This window comes from Phalacrocorax aristotelis, chromosome 2, assembly GCF_949628215.1.
Source record: "Phalacrocorax aristotelis chromosome 2, bGulAri2.1, whole genome shotgun sequence".
Lineage (NCBI taxonomy): Eukaryota > Metazoa > Chordata > Aves > Suliformes > Phalacrocoracidae > Phalacrocorax > Phalacrocorax aristotelis.
In genome coordinates, this window is record NC_134277.1 from 77,742,964 (window position 1) to 77,770,643 (window position 27,680).

At 42.9% G+C, this 27,680-nt stretch overlaps 1 protein-coding gene across 2 annotated transcripts in view; it reads right to left on the minus strand.

The window, feature by feature from the left end:
- Window positions 1–27,680, minus strand: part of CDH20 (cadherin 20) — a 118,973-nt gene that overhangs the window by 14,210 nt on the left and 77,083 nt on the right. For both annotated transcript variants that reach the window (XM_075084216.1, XM_075084215.1), the window contains 7 exons: window positions 23,121–23,488; window positions 16,149–16,443; window positions 14,303–14,422; window positions 10,495–10,662; window positions 8,454–8,641; window positions 3,648–3,901; window positions 104–240 (listed from right to left, as the gene is read on the minus strand). In XM_075084216.1, coding sequence (XP_074940317.1) covers window positions 104–240; window positions 3,648–3,901; window positions 8,454–8,641; window positions 10,495–10,662; window positions 14,303–14,422; window positions 16,149–16,443; window positions 23,121–23,363 — 1,405 coding nt within the window. In that variant the 5' untranslated portion in view covers window positions 23,364–23,488. The remainder of the gene's footprint in view (window positions 1–103; window positions 241–3,647; window positions 3,902–8,453; window positions 8,642–10,494; window positions 10,663–14,302; window positions 14,423–16,148; window positions 16,444–23,120; window positions 23,489–27,680) is intronic.

Sequence of the window (27,680 nt, forward strand, 5' to 3'; positions counted from 1 at the left end):
CCCACTCAGTGCATAAGAACAAGTGAATTGCTGAATTCAGGTCTCTCAGCCTGCTTTGTCTATTGTATCTCTTTAATCTATGTACAGTCTGCATTCTCCTTACTCAGCTCCACGGCCAGCACAGTGATGTTGTGCCAAGAAACGTCCTCCCGGTCAAGAGGTCTTGCAGTCATCAGTGCTCCTGATGTAATGTCGACATAAAAGAACCGCCCCGGATCACTACTCCTGTCAATTGAGTATCTGCAAGAGTACATATTAAAAATATTATGTAAGCCTTGTAAAAACTGTGTCTTGATTTGTATAGGTACAGAATGAGATACTCAAAAACTAGGAGTTCATGTGGTTAATGGCATTTAACAGTGAGTACTACTTGGATGGAGCTGGACGACAGGAAGATTTACAGGAAGAAGCCTCAAAGCAAGGCACAGGAACATCTGCTTTACAGAGAAAATCTGTCAGTGAGGAGTGTGATTTCTTTTCCTAAGCAAAATAATTATGCCCTTTCCTTGGGCACAATTCAGACAGGATGAAAATGGCTTTACATCAGCTCATTCTCTGGGCACTTAGGATGACGAGGAGGAACTGTTCCTTTTCTTGTGCTTTTGTAGTCTCTCCTCCTCCAGGGGAATAAACTCCACCTGCATCCTGGATCATCCTACTGATTGAGCCATGTCAACGCAAGGAGGATGATGACTGGCTTTCTCATATCATCCAGCCAGAAAAACAGCTCTTTCTGTGAGGTCGATTCATCATAATTACTGAACCTGCCTGGACAATATGTCAGTTTAATGCTGAAAACAAGCTTCTCACACTTGTGAGCAGGGGAGTGTGGTGGTACTTGCAGGCCAGAAAACTCGGGCAGGTAGGCAGCAGATTGACAGCTGTCACTGCTGTACTCGGTCAGAGGGACCGTTTCATAGGCTGTATAAAATACTCAATACCCTTCGTATGCATCACCTTGCTCTTAACAGCAGTTTGTATGAGCTGCCTGCCTAGCTAGCTGTGTGAGCGTGGTAAGAGATCCTTTGGCAAAAGACACACATGCGCATATGTAAATGCCACGGCCTAGAACAAAGACCAGACTTACTCATATTTTTTGCTGGTTCTTTCTTCGAAGTTGATGGGAATTGAAAGCGTTAGTCATAACAGATGTTGAACAGGGCTCATTCTCCTGAAATTTCCCCTTTCAGCACAAATGCATTTACTGGAACAAGCATGCCAGACTGATCTTTATATAGGCACTTATTAAACTAGGATATAAAACACTATTGAGCTATGTTGTTGGGAAATTCTTTTACACTTTTTTTCAGAAAAATCAAAAAGAGTGGGATGGCAGGTTTGCTTCCCTTTCCTTCCCAGTCCTTCCCATCTCTTATTAAAAAAAGAGATTTCTGAGGCCTTTGATTTATTTGGGAAATAAGTATGAGAGTTGCTATATTTTGCTATAATAATTATTCTTGTATGAGGGCTATAAAAGGAATTTCTGACAGTTTAAGGACAATGAGTACCTGAAATTGAATATGGCCTTGTGATTAGTGGCGTGGTATTAATCACCGGTGTCAAGAGGCACAGGTGGAGTCTTTGTCTGGATTTTCCACGTAAGTTCTCCTATTAATAATACCTGCTCCTTCACACTTTTTTCCACTGTACTCTCTAGGTAATCTTCCTGAATTGCTTAACAACAATCACGGCACATTTCCAGCAATCAGCATTTCACAGGGAGTCCAGATAATGGAAGCTGGGAAAATGAGGATTTGAGAGTTCCCCCGTGTTTAGTGAGCCCTTCCAAGATGTGTCCTGGCTTTTCCACACTTGAAAAAATGGCAAAAGGAGGCTTCAGATCATAATTTTAACTTCAGTTGGATTTCATCTTGTATAACAGAATATGTATTTGGGATTTTATTTTTCTTATCTTGCCTTGCCCCGTGCAAAGTGAATGTGGAGCAAGCCTAAAGCATTGCCAGACTGATACTGTGCTGAGCTGGCATGGATGGAGGACGTTTGCCACATAAGAGGCAAGGAGAACCAATTCTTCAGATTTGCATCTTAGATAGTATTACAAATGGTATAGATTCATCTTTTTCCTGTTTCCTCTGCCCCACTCATTTACTTTTGTACATACAAGGTGTGGGGGAGGAAAGGGGGAAGGAGGGGCGAAAGAAAGGAAAATAGGAAGGGAGGAAGATGGGAAGAAAAAGAGGAAGAAAGTTGGGAAGAAACAAAGGAGTCCATGTTTATTTGCAACTCTTTTTTTTTTTTTTAATATATCTTTGGTGATGCATTCTGTACTTTATAGAGTGTTATTTCATCAAGGGTAGTCACTGGAAAGCTCTGAAGAAAACTAAGAAAAACCTCATTAAATATAACAATGAACACTTCTACCCTCTGATAGTCTGCAGAATTATTCTTATACTATTTTAAGCAGATTAGCACAAAGCTGTTTGCACTGCAGTGTTTGGATAATGCTAGACAGTAATCAGCAAAATAGGATGCGAGTGGAAAAAAGTTTAAGGTAATGAAATTTTAATGCAGACAGTATAATACTTAGCTTTATTGAAGAATTTGAGACAATGTCATGAGAAGTATGAAAACCTTATAATGTAAGTAGAAAAGACAGGTATATTAAGGTAGCAGAGATGAAAAAATAATTAGAGCAGCAACACAGAAAGCAATATCATTAAGAACAGGCTTTGTGTCTGCTCAGGTCTCCTAGCTGAAGCCCACAGAGTTGCTCACATAGATTTAACTTTCTTCAAAAAACTCCAGACACTTGACGCTTCGACTCCCTCCTGTATTTCGCAGGACTGTTCCCAAACACAGACAATTCCGTAGCTGGACTGACACAAGGTTAGGCAAACAGCAGCTCAACACCCAAAGTGTTTCTCAGATGAGAGGAGCCAACCTGCTGGGATTAGTAACTTGCAGTCACCTGGAGCTTCTGCAGGCTGTGAAAATTAGTATGTGGGCTGGCCTCACAGGAAAACACTCTTTGATAAACTGGGCTGCCTTGGCAGCCACTATGGAAAAGAGCACTGTGATCACACAAATCTGCTCCTTTGGCTCCTTGCTGAGTTGCAGCTACGAAGCTCCCATGGCTGTAAATACAGCTTTACCTTTCTTAACTCCTTATGGGAATATCTAGCTCTGCAGCTTTGACCAGACACTATATAATTTAGTGGTTCATGAATATTTATTAGTCTGCATTCAATCTATTCCAAAAGTAGCTGTGTATTTGAGCTGTTGACAAAGGCGGGCTTTGAAACAGAAAGGAGAGCGAGAAGTGAGTTGATTACCTTCTCCTTGGTGTGGCAGCAGACTCTCAGCAATGCTGTCAGGTTTTGTGCCAGCAACGGCATGAGAGTCTGGGGTTTGTTTTTAATGTATGCTATCAGGCCTTGCCTGACCAGTTCATTGCAATGTTAGATGCAGACAGGCTCCATACCACAGAAAAGGCACACGTGAGCTCCTGCATTGCTTTGGCAGTTGTAGCAGAGCCCCTCAGTGTGTGAGATCTGGTTTGACTAAACCCACTGAAGATTTCCACAGGCTAAAAATAGAGAGTTTCTCCTATTCTAGCCCCATCACTGCCCCACCAACCGAAAGTACCAGGGAGTGCTCTTGGGGGAACACACAAAGAGAGGACAGACCTGATTGAGTTGTTGGTCACATCTGGGTCCTTGGCAGAAATGATCTGTATGGTGGTTCCAATCTCCACGTCCTCGGGCACTTCCACAAAGTAGAAGCTGGGCTCGAACACAGGAGGTTCATCCACATCCTCCACACTGATGTGGACGGTGGTGGTGTCACGGAAGGGACCCAGGTTGAGGAACCGCATTTCCAGGTGGGGGTTGGCACCCTCTACTTTCAAGGTGTAGCTTTTCTTGCTCTCAAAACTTAAAGGCTGAGGAGGAAAAGTATATCTAGCATTAGGCACATTGAGCCATATGATTTAGGCCATAGAGTTTTTATTTTCAGAAAAGGTGCCCTCTAATATAAACTGCTGCTTCTTTTTTAAAAATAAATCTTTATTGTGATTTTTAATCATAACAGTAACAAAGGTAAATATTTGCAGATGGAGACAACACATCGAGTGACAGTAGTACTAGGACCGATACTGTCTACATACTTTTTTTTTTTAATTTGACAGTTGAACTGAAAAGGCCAGGACAGATATTTGCAGATCACTCCGGAATACATGTTCTTTCATTCTTCCTGCTGAAATGAAAATAAAAGTGGATGCACCACCACTGTGTTGTGATTCACACAGAGTGTTTCATTCCACTCTGGGAAAAAAAAGGCAGAAACAAACAGTATGGAAACACCTGAAAATAAGGTAAAGATATGAAGAGTTGGTTCCTAAAAAATGGGTCCTGGTGGCAGGGACAAGGATGCTCACACATGAGGTGGAGGTCCCCGTTAGGATCCTCTTTTCTCCCTAGTGAGATCAGTCTCTTGCCTCCAGAGCACCTGTTGCTGCTGCTAAAGGGCTCCAGTGGGAGCAGGGGACATGGTCAGCCTCTCTTGTGGGATCCTGCTCCAGTTTGTATCAGAATCCATCCTTTCTAGAAGTGGGGTTTTTCGCCACCTTAGTAAGTGTTCTAAACACAGATTCACAATCTAGGTGTGCTGGGTGCTGGGATTTGAATCTCCTGCTTTCCTAGAGAACAGTTTACTTTCAAAGCACTATGAGCTAGCCTTGACCTCTTCCTGCGGGAGCCCTTCTGCTTTGTAGGAAATACTCGAGTATTATTTGAAACAAGGAGTGGGAATAGCTCTTTTTTTCCTTTTCTTTCCTGGGATCATGGATAAAGTGGGGGCAGCTTCCTCTGTTAGTAGTTTCATGAATTTGATTTCCTTTCTAGATAAAGCTACTTATTTGATGAACATGGATAAAACAGTAATTGATGTTGTCACTGAACTTTTCAATAAATACATTTTCATCTCCCTTCCCTCTCCTTTTCACAGATCTCTGAAGAAAATAGGGCCTCTCCAAAATCTGCTTAGACCTAAATGGAGAATTTCATATTTAACATGCCATTTACAAGTCTCAATAAGAGACAACTAAAAGCATCTCAAAATGACAGCATGGAAGGATCATTTCAAAACATACAAAAAATTTTCATCAGATGAAGTACACCTGACAGGGGATGCGACCATACTTCCCAAGTTGCAGTTAGAAGTTACAAGCAATCCCACTGTGGTTAAATGGTCACAACCCTTTATTTCTATCATTTGGGGAGTTTTAATGCTAAAAACCAGCACAACTGGATCCCCTTAGCTGGCACAGGTCCCGAGCAAGACAAACCAGGAAAGAAAAGTCCCTCAATTCTCAGTGTTTCCCAGTGGGACATACTCTTTTTTGTTACATGAATGACTTTCAAAATGTGTGCCTTTATACGTACATAGGGATTTGAGGGTCGTGTGTGGAACTACCACTCACAGCCTCAGTTCATCCAGACTCCCGTAAGATCATTGCTGTCCCCATCCAACACCTTTGTTTTCCCTATTCAGCTCTTTCTTTCTGAAGACCTACCACCAGACTGGGACAGAGAGATGAGCAGGAACACAGAGAAGGAGGAGGATGTCAAAGCAAAGGTAGAAAGATCATTACTGCATCAGTGAAGCACTCCTTCACCAGTCATAACCCATCTCTTTTCTGTCCTGCTCAATAGTGCAGCCGGGAAATTCTGCAGCGACGAGATATATATTAGTTTAAGCAATATTAGCAGAAGTTTCACATTCTCAGGTATGGCATGAGTATATATTAGAGGCCTCAAAACACCCCCTGAATTCAGTGCCACAACAGCTTCTTTCTTCAGAAGCGGAAACATTGCAGTTTTCACAGCAAAATTACCAGTATGGAGGTCCTGCATAGGAATGCCTGATGGAAGACTGGAGTTCTTGAAATTATAAAAACTAGAACTCACTCACCATTTAGTACATGGGGTTAAGGAATGAAGACAGGAATGGGAACTGGGGTTTTTTGTGCACTGGGGGAGATGATGGTCCAATATTATTGGAGATGTGATACAGTAAGAATGGTGCAGGTGCAGATGATCTGACACTTAATCCTGCTGCCCTTAGTTCCACCTGGTAAATCAGTGACTACTGCAGGCACAGCACTTGTGAGCAAGGATTTACCTAGGTCTACAAACATATTACCCATTACTGCAGAGTCCTTATGGTCTACCAGTTGCATATTCATGCAGTGTAAAAATAGCAGTAAAATATATTTACATGACCAAGTACAATGCTTACTGCCATCTGGCAAGGAATGTGCAATGCAAAGCTGCCTAAACGTATACTAAGAAAGAGGCCATTGTATTTCATGGTTTCTCATGTGAAGAAAACTGCATGAGAAACCTTGTGTGTACAGTAAAAAGCTAAGTTATAGAAAGAGCAGTTAAATCACAGAAACAATAGCTATAAAACCCAACTACATTAGGAAAAGACATAATCACCTACAATGATCAAGTTTGAAAAATGAGAAAAATCTAAGTGTGGTAGGCCATCATATTTTTGATGCTCCTGGGTTCAGACCCCCTTAGTTTGCCTTGGACTCCTTCATCATCAGCTGTGGCTTTCCCTCCTGATCCTCTCACGTGCCAATGCCCGACACCACTGCCCCCTCATTGGATTTGTCTTCCATGGATGTGTTCAAACGTCTTCCCAACAGTGGTCCCATAGGGAGGGGAAGCAGGTTGCCTTCTACGAACTGAGCATGTTGCAAAACACAACTGAGAGGAGTGCAGAGAGGGGCACTGAGAGGTGTGCCACGCAGGCAGGATTTAGAAGGAGCCACTGTGAGAAAGTGATTGAGCAGGCAGCGCCTGGAGGAGGGCAACGCAGGTCTTCTCAGGTGCTGGGCTCCGTGCTGGCTGGGTAACCCGCCACCTTGCCTCCTATGGGCAGCAGGAAAGCGAAGGCAGGGAGAAGAGGGACGCTGTTGCTGGGGTGAGTATCAGCCTCCCAGGCATGAGCTTTGAAGGAGCTGTAATTTGTCAGGAGGTGTTCAACATTTTGTGGGATTAGTGGGCTGAGATAAGTGGCCACAAGACGGCAAGCAGTGGTCTTGTCTGTAACTGTAAATTCTGACTTTTTGGTGCCTGTGATAGAAGTGCTAGTTATTTTGTTTGGGAAATCCATCTAGAAAAATGAAAAGGAAAGTTTTGCTTTCTCTCTGGGTTTAGAAATTCTCTCTCCCTCTCTCTCTCTCTCCTTCCCCCCATTGTGACATCCTTTTCTTTCAACACCAGTTGATCTTTTTCTTTTTTTCATTCAGTAGATCCAAAGGACTATTTTTCTAATATTTGGCTATCAATAATCATAACATTAGAAAAAGCTACAGGTATATATAGAATTTCACATTTATGTACAGTAGATGGATTGAGCAGTATGTATCTGATGCCAGTACATATCTGATATGATCGATGCCACAAATTTTTATAACTCCTCTTCCTGACATACACGAACATCTAGGAAAACTGTACTCATAATAATAAAAGTCAAGCTTATTGACACATTCGCTCCAATGAAACTATTTTCTTTCATCAATAAATGAGTGAAAAATTATATTAGAGTTTGCATTCAACATCTATTTCATTCCAGCAAAGCACTTAAACACATGCTTAATTTTAGGGATTAGTGTGCATAAACAAGTGTTGGAGAAAGATGACCATAAATACTTGCTTAAATGCTTTGCTGTAGGGCATAGAGGCTTGCAGGGTCAAATCTCTCCCATGTGTTGCTCTATTTTAGTGCACAATTTAGTCCCAGGCTGTTTAAGTGGAGACTATACTTCCTTATTAGTACACTAGATATGCTTAGGCAGTTGAACAGGGTTGAACTTCTAGCATTTAGATAAGATTGTAGAATAAATATCCTATAGCAGGGAGTCTAAGCAAAATACTCTATTCTTTTCTGCATAGCCTGTGGTACAGAGTACTAGCAGTTTCACAGCTGCCATTTTAGAGACAGCTTCTTCTAGCCTAATTAGCATTTATGGATCTTCAAGCAGCAATTAAAAAAAAAACTGCCTGGGTTTTATTGGTTTATAAATAATTCTAAGGCATGCTTTATTATTGTTTGTGGGACACTGGAGTGAAAAATGTGTACAGTTCAAATGCAAATATTGATCTAATTTCTTGCATTGTAGGATAATTAAGCTACAGAGAATATTTAAATAGATAAATAGTGAATCAGAACATTCCTTCGGTGGGAAAAGACATGTTTATGCTAATGCTGTCCCCACTTTTTAAAGGTTGCTCCCAGGAACACAGTCTGCTTTCGTATTTTAGCAACGAACGTTAAAGAAATCGTGTTTTATAGCAGGAAAGGGGTTACTGTCACGTAATGGGAACCAAGTTACTACAGGCATAAGGGAACATTGCACACATAAAATGTAAGCAGGACTGTTAGCCATATAAATTACTATAAAAAGGAAACTTTACTACCTTTCTTACAGTTATGATGCCAACTTGGTAATTAGGATCAGTGTTAATATCAAAGACATCCAGTCCGTCTCCATCCACAAGGCTGTATTTCATCTCTGCATTAATGCCTTCGTCCAGGTCTTTAGCAACCACGCGGCCCACGGTGGAGCTGACAGGAGCGGACTCCAGCACGCTCATCTGGTAATGCTCTGGCACAAGCAACAGAGAAGGAGAGGGGAGCAAAAAACAAGCTGTGAGACAGAACCGAAAACCGCACAGCGATGCAAAGGGTAGATTAGGGCAGGCTACAATACTGCATAGCCCGCGGGGAGTCTCTAGTACCTTTCCCAAAGCTGCAACAGTGGTGCGATTTCCTTCAAAAAGCCACAGCCAGACTGAATGCTTGGGAAAGCTTTATTTAGTTGTTTATCATATCAACAGGTTTGTTCAAAAGGTTGTTTTCAAAACAGCAATATACCTGAAAATGGGAACTTCAACTAGAAAAATAGGGCAATTAACACCAGCACTGTTGCACGCATGATATAAAGCAGGGTATGAAACAGATTTAATAGGACAAGCATCTTTTATTAGGTCAGCTTGTACAGCGGGAAAAAACACACAAATTTTGAGCACCACAAATCCTTTCTCAAGTCCGTATAAACTTCTTTTCCACCCTGAACAAGGCTTTGAGAGCTCAGGAGGTCGCCTGTTTCTTCCAAATGTACCAGCTACTCTATTAAAATATAGTACCTCTCCCTACAAACCCTGTCTTAAGCACATTTGGTGCATCACTAATTTGCTTAGCAGCTATTTTAAAAACATGTTTTAAAAATATAAATGTTGTATCTAAAATACTTCTCTGCCATCATACTTTATGTTCAAACCTTTCTTGCTGCACTCTCTGTTAACTCTACCAATTACTGAACTTTTCAAGGCAGACTAACACCAAGGATGGGGTTTGATCTATTCTCGTTTTCTTAATCAAGAGTTTGATATCAAGCAGCTACAATTCATGCCACTTTCAAAACAGGATTGGCAATGGTGCATTCAACAAGTTGCTCTGACAGAAAAAAAGTGGAAGTTGATGCTTCTTGCTGATCTTAGTGGAATGCATTGATTTAGCAGTGCAACAGGCAGAAACAGATGGAGAAGAATAATAACAACAAAAAAGAACTGCAGGAGTTTTCACTTCTCAGCTAGATGAGAAAAAAATGGCAAAACCAAAATGGCTTGAGACTGATCTACACCACCAAAAGAATCAGCTGTCTTTAAAAAAAAAAAGCAAAAAAAAAGCAGATTCCTTGAAAGATTTAGTTCAATCAAACCTGAAAAGCTTCTTTTGAATTTCTAACAGTAATATAGAATTATGTAGGTAAATTTGATCTAAAAGAATTTTTAAAAGCAAGAGCAAAGTATTGCAAATCTTGTTTTGAGATTTACTTCTGTAATGCAAGGTAACGTTTCTGATAAGAGTGAGGTTGCCTATTTTTGCACTACATTAACTATGGTTGCTATATATCTTAGGGTTTATCTATATAATGCCACGGTTTAGATGAACGTTTACTGGAGAGCAGCCTGTACGACAACACAGCCTACTCTGGCAGGACAGCTACCAGATGCTCCCGTGCAGTGGCCTGGCTAGCCTGCTGAATGAATTATCTTTCAACTTCCAGCAGTGTCACATGTCCCTGATTTGACAGACATCCTTTTGGAGATAGGATGAAAAGAGAATCAGGGCAGCAATTAGCAGCCAAAGGCAATGGCCATGAGCAGACTAGGCACACAAAGATGTACTTCTTTCCTTTTTCTCTAAATTAATTTCCCACCCTTTAAAAAAAGTGTTGGTTTTGATGATTTTGGAGGTCAGAAACCTTTTCTGAAATACAAGCTGGTGAATGTTACATGTTGACATTTTCTGAAGGAAAGTTCCTTCTTCAATCCAAAATTCTGCCCATCTCTAATTGTCACTATCCTGAGTTTGAAAATGGCTGCAATGAGAGCAAGCAGCAGCCGTCTAACTCAGCCACCCCTTTTTGCCCGTCCTGACGCAGCGGGTACTCACTCTGTGGAAATCTGGGTGGATTGTCATTGACATCAGAGAGGGTGATGTTGACTGTGGTTGTTCCAGCTAATCCTCCCAGCTGTCCACCCATGTCCTTGGCCTGGATGATCACTTCGTAATATTCTTTTGCTTCTCGGTCCATGTTCATTAGAGCTGTTCTAATTAAGCCTGAGATTAAGGGGGGAAAGAGGTTTGGGGAACAAAAGAAATGGCAGTTAAAGAGTACACAAACAAGGTGGGGTGCTCTTGCTCCTGCATCGTACTCCCTTTGTCAAGAATGAGGCCAGACTCTGCATTCAGCCTCACCTTTCCTGGCAGAGTAAAACTTGCCCAAATTAAGTCTAGCTTAGAAGAAGGTGTGAATTTTAAAGAAGCCTGGTTAAAATGCATCAGCTGTGGGGCAGGCTCTCTGTTCAAAATTAAAAAGTTGCCTTCCAAGGGAGCTGGAAAACTATTTTGGGAGTGGAGTGCGCTGTGCTGAACTAAGGCATGTCCACACAAAGGTGGAAGTGATGCGGTTAGTTTGGAAGGTCATAGAATCACTAAGGTTGGAAAAGACCTCTAGGATCATCAAGTCAACTGGATGTTGTCGATCATGAAGTCAACTTACAACGTCAACCCAACACCACCATGCCTCCAGAATGACGCCCTGAAATGCCGTGTCTACACGCTTTTTGAACAAGATACATCAAGACGAGTTTTCCAGAGCGGCCCAAGACACGCAGTCCTGGGGGCAACCTGACATAACCCGCGGGCTGGGCTCGGGCCCTTCGGGGCACACGCCGGGGGGTACGAGAGCGGAATTTGGGGCGGTAACCCCGCTCGGGCCCCGGGGGGCGGCCACGCAGCTCCCCCCACCCTGCGGAGCCGCCCCTTCCGTCGGGGTAACGCTACTGCGGGAGGACGAGAGGTGGCAGCATCGCTTCTCCTGAGGCGGCCGCCAGCCGCTGGCCCGGGCAGCGCCGCCGAAGCCGGCCGGGGGAGCCGGGCTCCTCCGCCGCCCCCCGCCGCCGCCGGCCCCCGCCCGCCGCGCCGGCCTGCCCTCACCCCGGCTGCTCGGGTGTCTGCCGCAGGGCGTGGGGGCTCCTCTTTCTTTTGCCTTGGGCGGCAGGGCTGCTGGTGAACGCACTCCTTTCCTTTTCAACCCGGCTGCCCCCACTGGGTCCTGCCCTCCCCCGTCTCTGTCTGTCGGGACGGAGGCCCACGGGCCTCTCCCTGGGAGCTGTCAAACCTCCGGCCCTCCCAGCGCGGCCCGCTCCTCACGCCTTCGGCGCCTCCGCGCCCACAGCGCGCCTGCCGGGCCTGGCCTGCCCGGCCGCAGGAGAGGGGCAGCGGCTGGTGGTGCAGCCCAGGGCGTGCACTGACAGGGAGCGCTTTCTAGGGCACTAACGGCCCTTGCCTGGCATGGGCTCTGGCACATTTGGTGCCCTCCTGCCCGGGGGCAAAGATGTATCAGCCCCAGGCACTATCCGAGTTGCGCAGCTCAGCGTGCAGTACTTGCACATCAGGGCACTATTAACTTGAGTGATCTGCATTTAGTCTTTATTTTTAGCAGAAAGACAATGTATGGCTTTAATAAAAAAGCAGTAAAAAGATATTGCATTGGCAATTATCACTGTATGTAGAAGGGAAGAAATAGTGACCAGTCCTGAACAATCCGCACTGCACTATTTTAATCTTGCTACGTGGAGTCCTTAAGACTCTCATCCTGCAAAGTTGAGTGACTCCCATGACATGCTGTAGTTCCTCGACTCCCTTGGATATAAATAAGACATGAAAATGCTTAGCATTTTGGGAAGTATTTTCTTCATTTACAAATACTTCGTAGGGAATTTCCACTCTCTGCTTGTCCTTAATACAGAACAGGCTAGATCTCAAAAAAGATATCAGTGCCTAAAAGCCAGGCTCTGCCATGCCTGTGTTTGGGGCCTCCGGTCCCCAGACCAGGACACCAGGACTCAGAGCCAGGTCGGGCTTCCTGCTGCTCCAAAAGGGACGCAGAGGAGCAGCCACACTGAGCGGGGAGCCTCCAATGCTGCTGCACACAACTGGTCAGCAAGGGGATACTGAGGATGGGGATGAATCTTAAAATGTTCCTTAGGGCTATGGGAAAGGCTCAGAATCTCAGCTCGTCCAAAATAAAAGGTGCTAGTACCATTTCTTTCAGCAAACTGAGTGAGATTCGCTCTCTTAAAAAAAAAGTAGTAAAGAGTAGAGGTGATGTCCTTTTTTTTTTTTATTCTATAACAGCCAGATTGTTTCTTGGGAAGTGGGAGACTCAGGGGCCTTTGCCTACTCCACCTGAGGGGATTTAAATCCACGTTTTTTACTTTCTAGGGGAATATGTTCATGGACAGGCTGTGAAAGTATTCTGGAAAAAGGGAGGAGGAGGCTCTCAGCTTTCCTTTGAAGACGTGCCGTCACATATACATTTGTTCAACACCTGTGAGGCCAGAGACAGAACAAGAACAAGAGTACGCTTCTGGAACCAAGAGGCTATGTTGGCCTGTAAAAGGATAAGGACCCCAAATGCTTCTGGCAGAGGAGTGTATTGAAATGGGTTACCCACTATTGGGTGCTTTAATCACTACTCATCAATATAAAGAAGCTGGTGATTGTTTATGCTCTAGCTCTGTTTTAGAAGAATGTGAGAGCTGCAGTTGCATTCTGTGGGTTGCCGGATCCTGCAGGTGGGTTTGCGCTGGGGAGGCCAGTGCGAGTCCTGCTCCTGTGCTGGGGAAATGGTTTCTGGCTTACACCAGTGCTTAGCCTAAGCGGGTGCCCTGTTGTCCACTTGTAAAGGCTGAGGCAGCTCTGGCCGTGTCCAGAGTTGCAGGTCTAAGTGACTGGGAAATTAATAAGTGGAGAAAAAGACCTTTTCTGGGTTAAATACCAATGAAGTACATGATTTTGGACTTAAGGGTCTGTTTTCTGTCTAAAAGGCATTCTAGTGGTTAAATCTATACTGGATCTAACCCTGAATATTGCTGCTTTGCTTTCTTAGAAAACATTCAGTAGTTAGCAAATCTATGATTATGCCCTTATTTGTCTGCAGTTGATAACCTGACTGCAAAATGAATGTTACTGTTTTATTTATATTGTAAAGAGTGGAGGAAATAACATGCCAAATACAACTTTATCTTTGGCTAGAGCACCTATGCCATAAACTGCTAACTTTCAGAAGTGTTTTTTCTATTTTGCCCCCTAGGGCTCAGCAGTGACTATCATCTCATGAGTTTCTGACCTTAGCACTACAGATGCCCTTTAGAAACTGTCAAAACCTGTCAGATTCCTCTTTTGGATATAAACCTTGGATATACACAGAAAAAGACAGAGAAAAAGCAAGCAAAACAGAGAGCGTGTCCTATAGATAAATTTAAGGTTATTAACAAGGACACCCTTAGGTAAAACTACTCCAGATAACTGCATCCTTTAGCTTGCACTTTCCAGTCCTGGTTAGTTCATAGATTGCTGTTTGCCACTAAGCCTTGTTACCAACTAGATCTGCTGAAGATATTATTGTGATGATAGAATCCAACAGGAATATTTACAGCACCAAACCCACCCAGCTCCTGAGCTGCAGAATATGGTCATTCAGACGAATATATCACTGCAGGAAGCACGTCCTTCTTCTGGAGCTCATTATCACAGCCTTGCTTTAACCCTTGCACAGTGCTGTTCTGTCTTGGCTCCATGCCATGGAAATGTGTTTCTCTGACCACAGTCATGATGCACTGCCTTTTCCTTCTGCTTGAAACTTTTTTCTTTTGGTTTTCACACTGCCTCATTCCCTGATGAAATAACATACCTGTCCGAGAGTCCACAGAGAAATATGGTTGTCCTTGAAGAATACTGTACACTACTCTTGCACTGTTCCCGTAGGTTGGGTCATCAGCATCTGTCGCTGTCACCTGGATAACAGAGGTGCCTGACAAAAAAAACCCATCAGGTAAGACCTTGTGGGGTAAAGAGCTGGCATGAAAAGCACAGAGTTCAAAATAAATTGAAATGCCTAACAAGAGCTTTCCTGCACCGAACTTCTTCATTTCATGCTCATAGTGCTTATACTTATTGCTCATACTTGTATCTCATTAGCACTAAAGGAATTAATAGGCATACATTCATCATGCATCTATAAGAAGATATAAAAGAGCAAGTACTCTATGGACCACAGTTACAGAATTGCTGATCTGACAGTACTTTGTTACGGTTTGCACTGAGCTGGTAGTAATATACTGCTTGCTTCTTTTCCCCTTTTCTTGATTTTAAATGTTATTTAAAGGCAGCTCAAATAAGAACTGTAGCTATGCTGACATAAATCACGAATGGCTGCAGCAGGGCTATGGATGCTGTGTGTTGACTAAGGGATTGAAATTGTACACAAATAGTGAGCATGAAGGGATGTATCTCTGAGATAATCTCTCTGTGGGATTGCAGTTTACATTGCATGGCCTAGAGATTACACCCTGCTGAAGTGCTTTTTGGAACCCACACAGATGCATATATTGCATATATATTTCTTTTGTTCAATTGGTTTTCAAGGTCTGCTTCCTCTGAAGCTAATAACGGCTTGCAGGTGATGTAATTTATCAAGAACAAGGAGAAGGTAAGGCATAACTGTTTGAAATATGTGTGAGTTTTGACTCCTTAAAATGTCAGACAGTGCTTTTATGAATGTATCTAGCCTTCTACATAATGTTTTGTGTTAGTAACAAATCCAGTGATCCTAGATAGACGCTGGAAAATAAATCTGAACTCAAGCTACCTGGCCGTTACCGTTCAGAAACATTATTTCTGAATGGAACTTTCGTATTTTATGTTTTTCTCTAGCTTTATGTCAACATAATATTGAAGAATGAGAAGTTGAAGCATACCTGTAACTTCAGGACGTGTGATTTATATGGCATTATCTCTGTAATGATGTCACAGAGCCAAAAAGCAATAAGCATCTCCAAAAGAAAGAAAAAAGTCCAGAAAAACAGTATTTTATGTGACTATTGGATTTATTATATGGAAATGGTTTCTCCTGACTTGTGTAGGTAGAAAGACTGCTGTTTGTCTTCTGGCTGCATTGAATAAGAAGACTGCCTTTGATATGATCCCACTCTCTAAAAGTGGGGAGCAAATGGTACCAGAACTTTGGGATTCACTGAACTGTGTTTAGTTCAGGCTTACACAGGTTAAAAGGAGCCAAGCTGCCAATAATTGTTGTTATGTCTCCATGATTTCAAGGGCTCCTGCACAGTATTTGTGCTCTCAGTATGAACTGGAATAGGTTCCTAAAATTGTGTTATTTTCTGGATGGTAGCAGGTGTCTAATGGTTGTTACTGTTGCTACTGTTGCAAGGTGGCCGGGGAGAAGGGGCACTATGCTACTGCAAGTTGTCTGGGGATGGCATGTTCAAATTACATCTTTTCTCATCTCTCCTGCTTCCCTTGGCATGTTTTCTTTCAGAGGGCCCAGCTGACGGTGGTGTAAAGCCTGCTATCCCTCTTCTGTGGCAGTCAGGCACCCTGGGGAAGCTCTCCTGCCCTGTAGCTTCTGTGCAAGAGGAAAAAGCTTCTTTTGCTTGCCAAGGAGTCAGGAAATTTATGTTTTAGTGACCATCTCCAATTTGCTTATGGAGGAAGAGACTCCACAAAATCTGCCTTACCCACAGGTGACATTTCTGGAACAGAGGCTACATAAGGTCCATCGAGGAACTTGGGCTCATTGTCATTGATGTCTTGGATTTTGATGATGAACTCTGACTCTGGTTCCATCGGCCGGCCTGTTCGCCTGTCCAGAGCCTGCGCTCTCAGGGTGTACTGCGACCTTTCTTCCCGGTCCAGTCGCTGAATGGCATGAATGTCCCCTGTGGTATCATCAATTGTAAACACAATGCCAGCTCCCTCTCCCGAGAGGATGTATTTGATCGAACCATCGCCCCTGTCCATGTCAGAGTGGAGCTGTGGAAAGGAACAGGATTCAATTAGACCATGAGCTGGGCAAGCAGCTGCTAAGAAGCACGAAGCACGTGAGTATCCTGAGCATTTTGGTCTCACTGTTGGGACTCGCAAGCTGGTTTTAATGAACTTGTTTTGCTGAAAGGGGCAAATACTCAGTAAAGTCTGTATCACAGTGTTGCAATTAAAAACCCTCTCCTGTCTTCCCATTTCTGCACCCACAGCTGTGCCAGAAGAAAAGGCAGAGACACCCGAACAGGAACAGGCTCTGTGCCTTTTTGAAATCTCACTCAGCACAAGAATTATCTTTTGCCTGGTTGCAATGGCCATTGAGTAGGACTCACTGCCAAGCTTGGCATAGGGTGAGGTCAGCAAAGCTGCAGACTGTGCTTGCTCACGTGGCCTAGGGGGAGCCAGATATTCCAGGGGTAGCGTAACGTTGGGGCATACAAGGCAAATCTGGTTGGCATCAAGGGCAGAGCAGGATGGGAGAGCTGCTCATTAATTGTCATGATTCAGAAATCCTTTAATATTTTTTTCTTCCATGAAAATTGTAGCAATAAAACTTGGCTGGATTCTTACATCTCCAGAAAAGCATTATTGACAAACAGTAGGTAAGGTAAGCAGCAAGGAACATTTGACTGTGTCCATGGCAGGTTATAGAGATGAGAGACATCCCAGATTTTCCAGGGAATTAGCAAATGGATTTATTGCATGACTGCTAATTGGTTCTGAGCAGCCACAGATAGCTCTGAATGCAAGAGAACAGAAGAAAAGTAAATGCAGTGCTAATTATCATCTAAAACAGAGAAACAGATCATTCTGGGGACTACCATTCTGTTAAACACCTGGTTCCTATGAAATACTGGAATGACTATCAAGACAAACAAATCACTTAATCTCACTCACACTGTGAAGATGCTTAACAGTATGCTCACGCTTCCATGCTTTTGAGGAATAGAGCATAAAGACTGATTCCCAGAGACGGTATTGATTCAGTCCTAAAGACAGGAAGGCTATAGGCTTGAGGTGCAATCATCAAAATGGGATTTTCAAGAATGGCTCAGGTGTGAATACCATTTTCCAGTGTGATTATCGTTTTGAGAGATGAATAAAGAATAGATAAATAATAAAAACACAGTGGTCAAAGTGGGATGACTTCAGTTAAGCACATTTTAATATACATGTATGAGCTAATTATCTCAAGAAATATGGTCAGAATTAAGTGCGTGTTTAACGCTTTGGTGAGCTCAAAGGACATATGAGAATAATTGTGGAGGATGGGACTAAATGTAGGTAAATATTTGTACTGGAGAGAAAAATCTTGGAATAATAAACTGAATAGATGAACACAGGATTGGTAGGATTTGAAGAAAGAATCTAAACAGAAATGGAAAATTTGTGTGGAAAAGCAGAAGTCAAACTCATTTGATTACAGGCTGTCCTCAAGAAAGAATAAAGAAATCTCATCTCTGAGCTTTTAAAAACACACTGAAAGCTATAAAATAACTTATCATGTAGGAAAAAGTTTTACAGGGATGTGGACAGATTGGCTTATCTGACCTAAACATTTCTAATGCCAGTGGAACAGCTTTTCAGCTCTTTTAGGGCAAATGATCCCATTGACTTGGGAGCTGAAAGACCACTTCCCCCAGTGAAGGGTCTGGTTGGAAGATGCTCATTCTCCGGGGGAGAACAACAACTCTGTAGTTGTTTTCCTCACTAGCCTTTCAGAGTGTAGCACATGACCTACGCAAAACTTGGGCCTACTCCTGATTTTAGGGTAAGACTGATTTCAGCTGAGGTTGGATCTATATGATTTTCCATGGCACATCCCACTCTGCAGACAGGTCTGTATGTAGGTACCCCATCAACTCTTAATGACTGCTGGGGCAATGAGTGTTAATGGCAGGTATCCATCTGCCACAGCACTACTGCAAAGTGGCTGTGAGAGCTAAAGGTGCAGATTGTGACAGCTGACACGTCAGGTCATTGATATTTCATTCCATTGTTTTGCCACTGGTATCTGCAGTGGCTACTGCATCTGAGAGACATCAGTCCTTTGGAGGAATGCTGGCAGCTCTCAGGTGATGTATCAGCTAAATGGAGGAAGAACAAGCCCAGAAAATTTTGGCAGTGGCAAACAGATTTAGATGACTGCCATGTGTATTAATACACATGGAGGCACCAGGACTGCAAACTGGCATATCTTCAGGAAACACCATCTTGTGATTAATTTAAAAAAAGACAGTGGTTGTCATTACTTACCCTAAACACCCATAACTCAGAGATTATCACTGTAGGAGCTAGTAAACAGGATGCTTCCAGAAGGAGGACACTATTACAGCCTTTTGAAATGGTTCAGAACCACTAAGCTACATCTTGGGCATTTGTTGTAATGCATCAGTGCACTAGTGGAGAGACTGCAGCTGCTGAGACACATACAGATGTTAGACCTGTTTGGGGAATTAGAGCTGGGCCTGGTGGAAGAAAATGTGTTTTGGAACATCAACAAGTCCTCATTCAATAGGAAAAAGGAAAGAAAGAAAGAAGTCAAAGTCAAATTCAAAGTCAAAGAAAAGGCAAAGGAAAAAAATATAAAAGAAAGAGGCAAAGGCAAATAAAATTGAAAATTAAAAAGAAAAGGCAAAAGAAAAAAGAAAGAGGCAAAAGAATAAAGGAAAAGAAAAAGAGAAAAAGAAAAAAGGAATAGAAAAAAGGGAAAAGAGAGACGAAAGCGTCTTTTAAAATAGCAGAAGGTGTTCTGGAAAATTCAAAAGACTTAGAAGGCGATACTGGATCAAACTCCTGGGTTAAATTACACCTTCTGTCTGCAGCCCTGTTTGGAATGAATGCAGTTGTGTTGGGAGCAAGCAAGCAATGAACATGGCACACTAATAAGAATTTGGGAATACAACAGGATCTCTGTCTAAGAGAGATTTATTAAAAGTGTTGGGTTTCAACCAAGGCTAGGCAGTAAGAAATGCTACCAGCACTTTTGCTGCTTCTCGTATAACCTGCTCTTTCTAGACAAAGCAAAAAAGAGCATAAAAGACTTAATACTTTCAGATTGCAATAAATCTGAAAGAATTTGGCGTCTGAAGGGACTGAAGCTCACACTGTTGCAATGACAAACCCAATATCAGGATGCTGCGGTTTGGGGTGTATGTAGAAGTCACTGTGTTGGAAAAGTGATCCAGATTTCAGTTGGCTCTGTTTTATGGGTAGTGCAATAAATTGTGCTGCCCTGTGGCTGACACAGAAGTAGAAGGAATTCATTTGCACTTTCTCATCTATATTAAAGAATGGACTGTGGGAGGAATTAAGCCAGTAACCCCCGAGAAATTGTTAACTGTGTCAACCTGGGTTGCTTCTTTTGATGAGGATAGTACAAAAGATTAAGGAGGCTGTATCTGCATCTGAATGACACATTTTCAGCAAAGGACACATGGAAGAGAGTGGTGCTGCTGAGGGCATCTCAGGGAAGGACTCGCCCAGCTCTGCTAACCGAGCTGTGACTCCATCCTTGACATGCTCTCCTTTCTCTACCTCCAGGGAGGCAGCACCTGCAGGGGATTTTGTGAGGATGTGTGAGTGAGTTTGGTTGATCTGCAGTGATAGGCTGTAGAAAGGCTGGATTTTACTCACTCGTTCAGCTGCTGTTGTTCAAATGACTCTTTCCTTTGAAACAGGCTTAGGGAGTCTCTGACACAGCAAAGTGGTGATGTCTGTCACCAGTTCAATTACTGACACAGTTTAGGCTTCTGGATGAATGTGGAAAATACTTGCTGCAGTGAACATGGGGCTTTCTTTCCCTAGTTCATCCTATTAGCCAGTAATGGCTACCTCTAGGAAAGTTGAAGCCTCGTATTTATCTGTAGTAGGACCAGGAATTGTCTGAAGCTAAAAGACTTTAAATTAGGATCATGAGCACTGGAGAAGACAAAAAATTGTACTGACTTCACCTTAGGAAGTTTCTTTTCATTTTCCTGTCCAGAAGATATTTTGCCCCTTGCCTTACAGTTACGTAGGAAAGTACATTTTTCATAGCAGCCTTGAAAATCATATTAGGCAAGCTGGGACCTGGGGTTCAAGTCAAGGTGCTTTTTGGGTTGCGCCAGTCATACATAGCTAGCCAGAAACAGCTGAACAAAAGCATCAGAAAAGCCTTTCTTTTATGGGAAGCTTTTAAAGTAAATACAACTGGATCTATGCTATGTGCTCTTTCTCCTGACACAGGCTTGGAGAGAGCAAATGGATAAAAGCAAGGCCTGGCTAGCAGGATGTTTCAGGGCGCTGTGGGTGGTACCAGTCAGAAGAAGCTCTGCCTGGCCAGGCGTGGGACCCAGGGCTGTTTGGAGAGCTGGTGCTAGCAGCGAGTAGTAGGCTGGGAGTCCTTCTGCACCTCTGCCCTGCGTCCTTCTGCGGAAGCCCTTCCAGAGCTATTTCTGAGTCAGCCTGAAGTGACTTGGGCTGAAAAATTTCTGGCCTGCCAAAACAATTAATTCAGCCCACAGTTTATTCCCTGCTGACCCCTTTCCTAAGGATCCCTAAGCACAGGCAACAGGAACGCAGGCAGGGCAATGAATCGTGGTGGGCTGCAGCCTCTTTTGAGAGCCCGTGCCTTTGGCTGTATGAGATGAGGGGAAGCATTTCCCTCATGGCAGCCCCCACTGCATTCATCCCACTGCTTGGCTGGCTGCTCTGCACCTAGTTCAGAATGGAAGAAGATGAAATGTTTGAACCCCAGAGGCCTATTTTGGTAGCAGAGTTCCCTGGTGTCTGGTCTACATGGAGCAGTGCAGAGCTAGGAGGCCTCCAGAGTGATCCAGCCATGTCAGCTCAGCAGTGCATGGGGCTAATTGGCCCTGTTAACCAAGGGAAGTAATTAGCCCTTGCGTACCCTTATGCTAACACAGCCGTGGCATAGGCAGTCCTGGAGAGAGCTGATTCACGGCAGCTTGGGCCTTTGTGTGGTGGACACAGACCATGAAGAGTCATCTCTGCTTTCCCCCGTTCAGTGGAGCTGAGCGGCAGCAAGCTCAAGAGCATTGCCAACTGTGCAAAGATTTTGTGCTCCTAATGACATGATCAAGTCTAAAACAAAGATGAGTCGGTTTCTTCCAGTACTTGTTTTAGTTGAAATTCAGCTCACAGTGCAAGTCTGGAGTTGTTTCAAATGAAACTGAGTATGCGAAATAATATGTCTGGCCCTTGTTCTAAGGCTGGGAATTGCATGAAACCAAATATTAATTTCTTTAATCAATAGACATATCACAAGGTGAAAAGCTAGGTGCAGAGATGAATGAAGACTAATGAGGTCTCATTTGGCAGCAATCACTAGTAATGCCATTGCTGTGGGAGGAAGGAGAGTACATCTTGCTGTCACTCACACAGGGGTAAATCAGGAGGAGGTCTTTTGAAGCCTGTGGACTCATTTTGATTTATACTGGTGTGACTGAGGGCACAGTTTAGCTCTATGGAGTTGTAGAATGATAAATACAAGTCCAAAATGGGCCTCTGGATACGTGATTCTATTTTTTTTTTCTTTCTGCAGATGGATAGCTTGGAAGGAAAGAAGAAGCCTTAATCATATAAAACTAAGCAATGAAATCTGAAGGTATTGTTTTCTGACATCCTTTCATAGTTCTTAATTTTTCATATCTACCTATATGTAGTCTGTACTCATCATGCAGTTATCTGATATTCTAGGCACGTAAAACCTTATTTGTATTGTTCAAGCACTTAAGCATACTAACTCTCCCCCTCCCCACTTTTTCCAGATCTGTCACCTTGATGTAAACTAGGATCAAACTTGGTGTTGACCATAACCCTTTGAATAACAGGGCCAATACTTTAAAGAATTCAGAGTCTTTAAAAACAGTCAGAAAACAGAAAAATGAGGATGGTTATAGTGAAGCAGATCATGATGACAGACACCACTGGTCTGATTTCCATCAGCTTGTTCCTCAAGAAGCTACAGGAAAGTGAATGCAAAATACTACCAAGTAGATGAGACGAGCTTAGGGATCATTTTACACTTATCTGTGCTCATCTGTAGGTTCTTGGGGTATAAGGGATCCAAAACTAGGACCCTTGGATTTAATGAGCTGTCTCTCTACCCTTCTAGATCTGGAGCAAGTTCTCTGTACTCCACAAGATTAACCTGCAGTCAAACTGTGGTAAGAAAGAAGATACTCTGACCCTAGAGATTTTCAGAAAACAAAAATTGTCAGTTTTCAAGAGAAACTTGCTATTTAATTTGATTGTGAATTTCAGTTTCTAGCTGACTTCACCACAGACAGAACCATGATGACAAACTCTTCCTTTCTTTCTTAATCCTCATATGTCAATATAACCTTGCTTTGCCTTGACATTGTACGAGTCCCTGGAAAGATCACTGCAGATTTTCTAACACTACCTCAATTACAGATGATGATTGGTGCAGCAGATCTCTCTGAAATAGGCAAATATATTGACAGCCCCTTGAAACAGAAATTCTTTGCAAATGAAAGTGGCACTGGTCAAAAGCTCTTGGGAGCAGAATTGAAATTAATGTGGATAAATTCACTGCCAGAAAGAAGGTAAAGGCATTTAGGGAAACTTCCCATATTTCACCTCGGTCTGCAGATACACAGATGTATACGCTCTGCCAGATATCCTCCTGGTGCAGGTCTTACCTTCCCAACATAGAGGGGGTCAGTTCCTGTGTACTCCTCCAGAACAAAGAACTGGTTCCACACCCAGCTCCGCTTCATACGCTGGTGCAGCTTGTCTGACAAGTTGTCTTCTTGCCTGTCAGTGAGGGGCCTTGCACTTCCTGACAGCACAGTTGTGGTAAGGTCCATCAGTCCCCAAAAATACAAGGAGATGCCAAGTCCAAGCAAGTTCTTTGCATTGCTCATTCTACCTGAAGTCCACATCAGTATACTAGGGCTGCCTTAAAAGTCAAAACACAGTATCTTAGGTGTCTTGAGAAGAAAGTAGGTCCTGTGTGTAGTCCTTTGAAATGTCCAAGAGAGATCCTGGTTCTGAGAATGGCAGTCTCCTGTAAAGTTAAAGGAAATTCATAGGAGGATGTTTTCTTCCCCAAGGTAAAAGAGTTTCCTCAATAGACAAATATGCTATAAAATATTTAGTCTTCTATATAAAAATATAATACCAGGATGCACCCCTTCTGAAACTAGGAATACTATTACCGTATAAGCCACAGAACTGGAGCCTTAGATACAAGAATTGTCAGGGTTTAGTCAATAATCAAGAGTTCTCTACTTTGCTAACTTAGCTGTAGTGTTGCTTTATGGCATTGATTGGCAGGAATTAAGTGCATACTCTTTAGAAATATTTATGACCAGAAGTCCTCAGAGAATATTTAAAAACCATTCAGTCTGGAAAATTATAATAGCTGGTGAATACTTTTTTAGCACTGTCTTTCTCCTTCTGTTTGGGAACTGTCATTGTCATTACACACATATGCACGAACACATGTCTACATACATACAGATATTACTGCTATATCACAAACCTTGAACATAATTTCTAGCACCTCCAAGTTATTTCTAATTTTAATTATTCTTTCAACCTCCCTGTTGCTTGAATTCAGGTTTCATACTCTGCCGCCTCCTCTCTGAGGAGCTCATTGCTGCTACAAATGCAACATTTCTAGAATTTGAATGGTCAGTTAATAATTTTATAACCCACAAAAGGTTTCACAGTGCTGACGGTCACATGCTATTGTGTGATATGTCCAAGCAAGTCAAGCTAATGCTTTTTTTACTCAACAAGCATGAAAGACCCATTTAGGCAGAGTAAGCTGACCTCTATCAAAGGACACTTTCTCATCAGTCTAGGGTCTTTTGTTGTCACGAAGTCAGTTTGGTTGGTGTCCTCACTCAATCACTATGGATTGTAGCAAGGACTTCTTTCACAGTTTTGCTGAGTTTAATGATGTGGTGCTGCACTCAAGTTACTCTGTCAAAACACTCCATACATCCTCTGTGGGCCTAGTATTTTTGCTGTTCTGAGTTTAATGATGTGGTGCTGCACTCAAGTTACTCTGTCAAAACACTCCATACATCCTCTGTGGGCCTAGTATTTTTGCTGTTCTTTTCAAGAACTCTTTCTCTTTTCAGGAAAACCAGACTCATTAGGAAAGGCATATGGGGCTCTGAGGCTTAAGCAAGTAGTTCACACTTCATTTTACTGCTGATCTATGCATAAGTTTTTGGGTGTAATTAATTGTTTTATTCTGTAGAAATAAAATGTACCAGATGTCTGTCAAATATTTCTAATTGAAATTCTTGAAAGATTTCAAAATAATATATTTTAGAGTTCCATGATAATATTTTGAAGTGAAAACTGAGACAATGCAATGTTTTCAACAGAGAAGAAGAGAGTGTTTGAAAATTCCCCAGCATCCAAGCTGGTACAACTGGAGGACTAGGTACACTTAGAAATCTACTGAAACAGAAATTCAGAACTTAATCCAAAAGCTGGCTGAAATCTGAAAAAAGGCAGCTTAAGTCTGAAATAGATGGCCACAGGGGAAGTAAAGACGAAATAACTGTCTATCTTAGACTAATTTCTACACAAAATAATGTTTCCAAGTATAAAGCTCAGAAGAAATATGGCTACACAGTACTGCTAGTCTATACGCTTGCGAAGTATAGCAAGAAACTAGCAGGTCCTTTACACTGAAAAGTTTAGAACCTAAGGTTCAATAGATACAACAAAGAAAGGACAAACTGTAAGCATAGAACATGGTGAGTCTCTTCTAAGCAGAGCAATGTACAGAACTGCTGTTTGTTTAGACATTGGTTGTGTAATGTACTAGGGCTTATTGTCTGCAAAGCCAAAGAATAGGGGTTTATCTAAGCAGTATAAGCCCAGAAGGACCACAGCAATCTCTGCGTGCCTGTCACTTCATGAAGAAGCTGGCAGCTGTTTGTAAGAAGCAGGGATGAGGCTCAGCTTGCTCGACACCCACAGTCAAAGAAGTCCAAGAGCTGTGTGTGCTCCCATGAGTCCTTATTGGCTCCCAGTAGCCAATATACATTTACACTGGGGGAAGAATACTGAAGTCCTCTTCAGACAAGGTATGTCCATCTTGTGCTGGATGTGAGCCAGCAATGTGTGCTCTCGCAGCCCAGAAGGCCAACTGTATCCTGGGCTGCATCAAAAGCAGCGTGGCCAGCAGGTCGAGGGATGTGATTCTGCCTCTCTGCTCTGCTCTGATGAGACCCCACCTGGAGCGCTGCGTCCAGCTCTGGAGTCCTCAGTACAGGAAAGACGTAGACCTGTTGGAATGGGTCTAGAGGAGGGCCACAAAAATGATCCGAGGGATGGAACATGTCTCTTGTGAAGACAGGCTGAGAGAGTTGGGATTGTTCAGCCTGGATAAGAGAAGACTCTGGGGAGACCTTAGAGCATCCTTTCAGTACCTGAAGGCAACCTTCAAGAAAGCTGGAGAGGGACTTTTTACAAGGGCATGTATGTAGTGATAGTACAAGGGGTAATGGCTTTAAACTGAAAGAGGGTAGATTTAGACTGGACATAAGGAAGAAATTCTTCACTGTGAGGGTGGTGAGGCACTGGAACAGACTGCCCAGACAGGTGGTAGATGCCCATCTCTGGAAACATTCAAGGTCTGGCTGACAGGGCTCTGAGCAGCCAGATCTAGTTGAAGATGTCCCTGCTCATTGTAGGGGGGGTGGACTAGCTGACCTTTAAAGGTCCCTTCCAACCCAAACTATTCTATGATTCTGTTTTCAACAGCAAGTTTTTCTCACCAAAGTCAGGGGGACTTTATTGACAACCCGTGTTTTGCTGGTGAGTAAATGTGGGGAAGGGCCCTCCACCAGCCCTCAACATGACTTGAGGGAACCCAGCACTGCCTCTGCCATCCAATGGGAAGGGAAAGCAGAGGCATGTGGCTGCTAAGGTCTAACCTGGAGTTTTTACTTTAAGAAATTCCATCTACTGTACAAGTCAGTTACATTTCTGTCCACGTGACAAACGAAGTGATACAACACAATGGACCAATTCTTGCGGCAATGAGAATTGTGTTTGTAGGTGAACTTCCAAACCATGAATTCAAAACTAATGGTGCCAGATGTTTCCTGCAACTAAGTCCACCCAACAAGGATCAACAGCACTCAGGCAAAGTAGTATCAAGATATGGTTAAATAAACGTGCAGAGTTACCACTATACCTGTAGCGAGGCAATAGCAAAAGAAATTGCATCATCAGGATGTTGTTTCTGCACATGTGCATTATATCAGCAGAAAGCAAAATAAGTAGAAACAGTGAAATAAGGGTCAAGAGTAGGAACATACATGCTTCAGGCTATCTCAGATAACAGCTTTGTCATTTGAGTGTCACTAGGCATTGCAGTGCAGTTCCATGAGGAACCTTTCTTGAAAAGAGTGTGTAAGTCAGTGGCCCCCAGGAGAAACATCCCTAAGAGCATTTCCTATTCCCAATGCAATCTCATTTTGGGGTTTAGCAACTATCAGGAAACTTGCCATTAAGTAAAGTCAAGTCTTGTAAAAGGATGTTCCTTCCCTGACTACCGGTAATTTCTCCATTTAATGCCAGCCCACGGTGACATGGTCATATAGTTTTGTTGGAATGGAAGAAAGCACTAGTGGTAAGGTGGCACACAATTATTTTTTATGTTAATATTAGGATTTCTGGTGTCTCACACCTTTCAAAAACTTTGAGCAAGCAGGCTCAAACTTGTCACATTTTCCTTTTTGCCTAAAGGAAAATTACTACTATTAATAACAGTTTTTAATCAAGAATAGTTCTTCTGTCTCTGAGGCTGAAGGAGAACAAAGTTGGATTTTTTCTGTCTCAGGTCCTCAGCTGGTATTAAAAGAACGAAAACCACCTTTGTTAACTTCTGGCCTGTGGTGCTGCTGATATCTCTGGGGCTCCTTTCCTGCAGCTTCATCAACCCAGGTGTCTACTATTGGCCTCTAGATCTGCAAGGCCTACTGGTCAAACAAGGTATTTCTCAGCAGTGCAGAAGGCACTCATGTACCTTTTAAAATTGTTTGAATTGTGTGGTAGCACAAGTGATGGCTGAGCTACAGTTAAGGTCATGGATAATTGAGTCTTTCAGAGGATTCATGCAGATGGCTTATTCACCAGCTGAGTGTAACTGATGAGTATGGGGTCACTTAGACTGTAGACACAACAGTTGGGTAGGATGACAGCCATATGTTTTGACTACACTA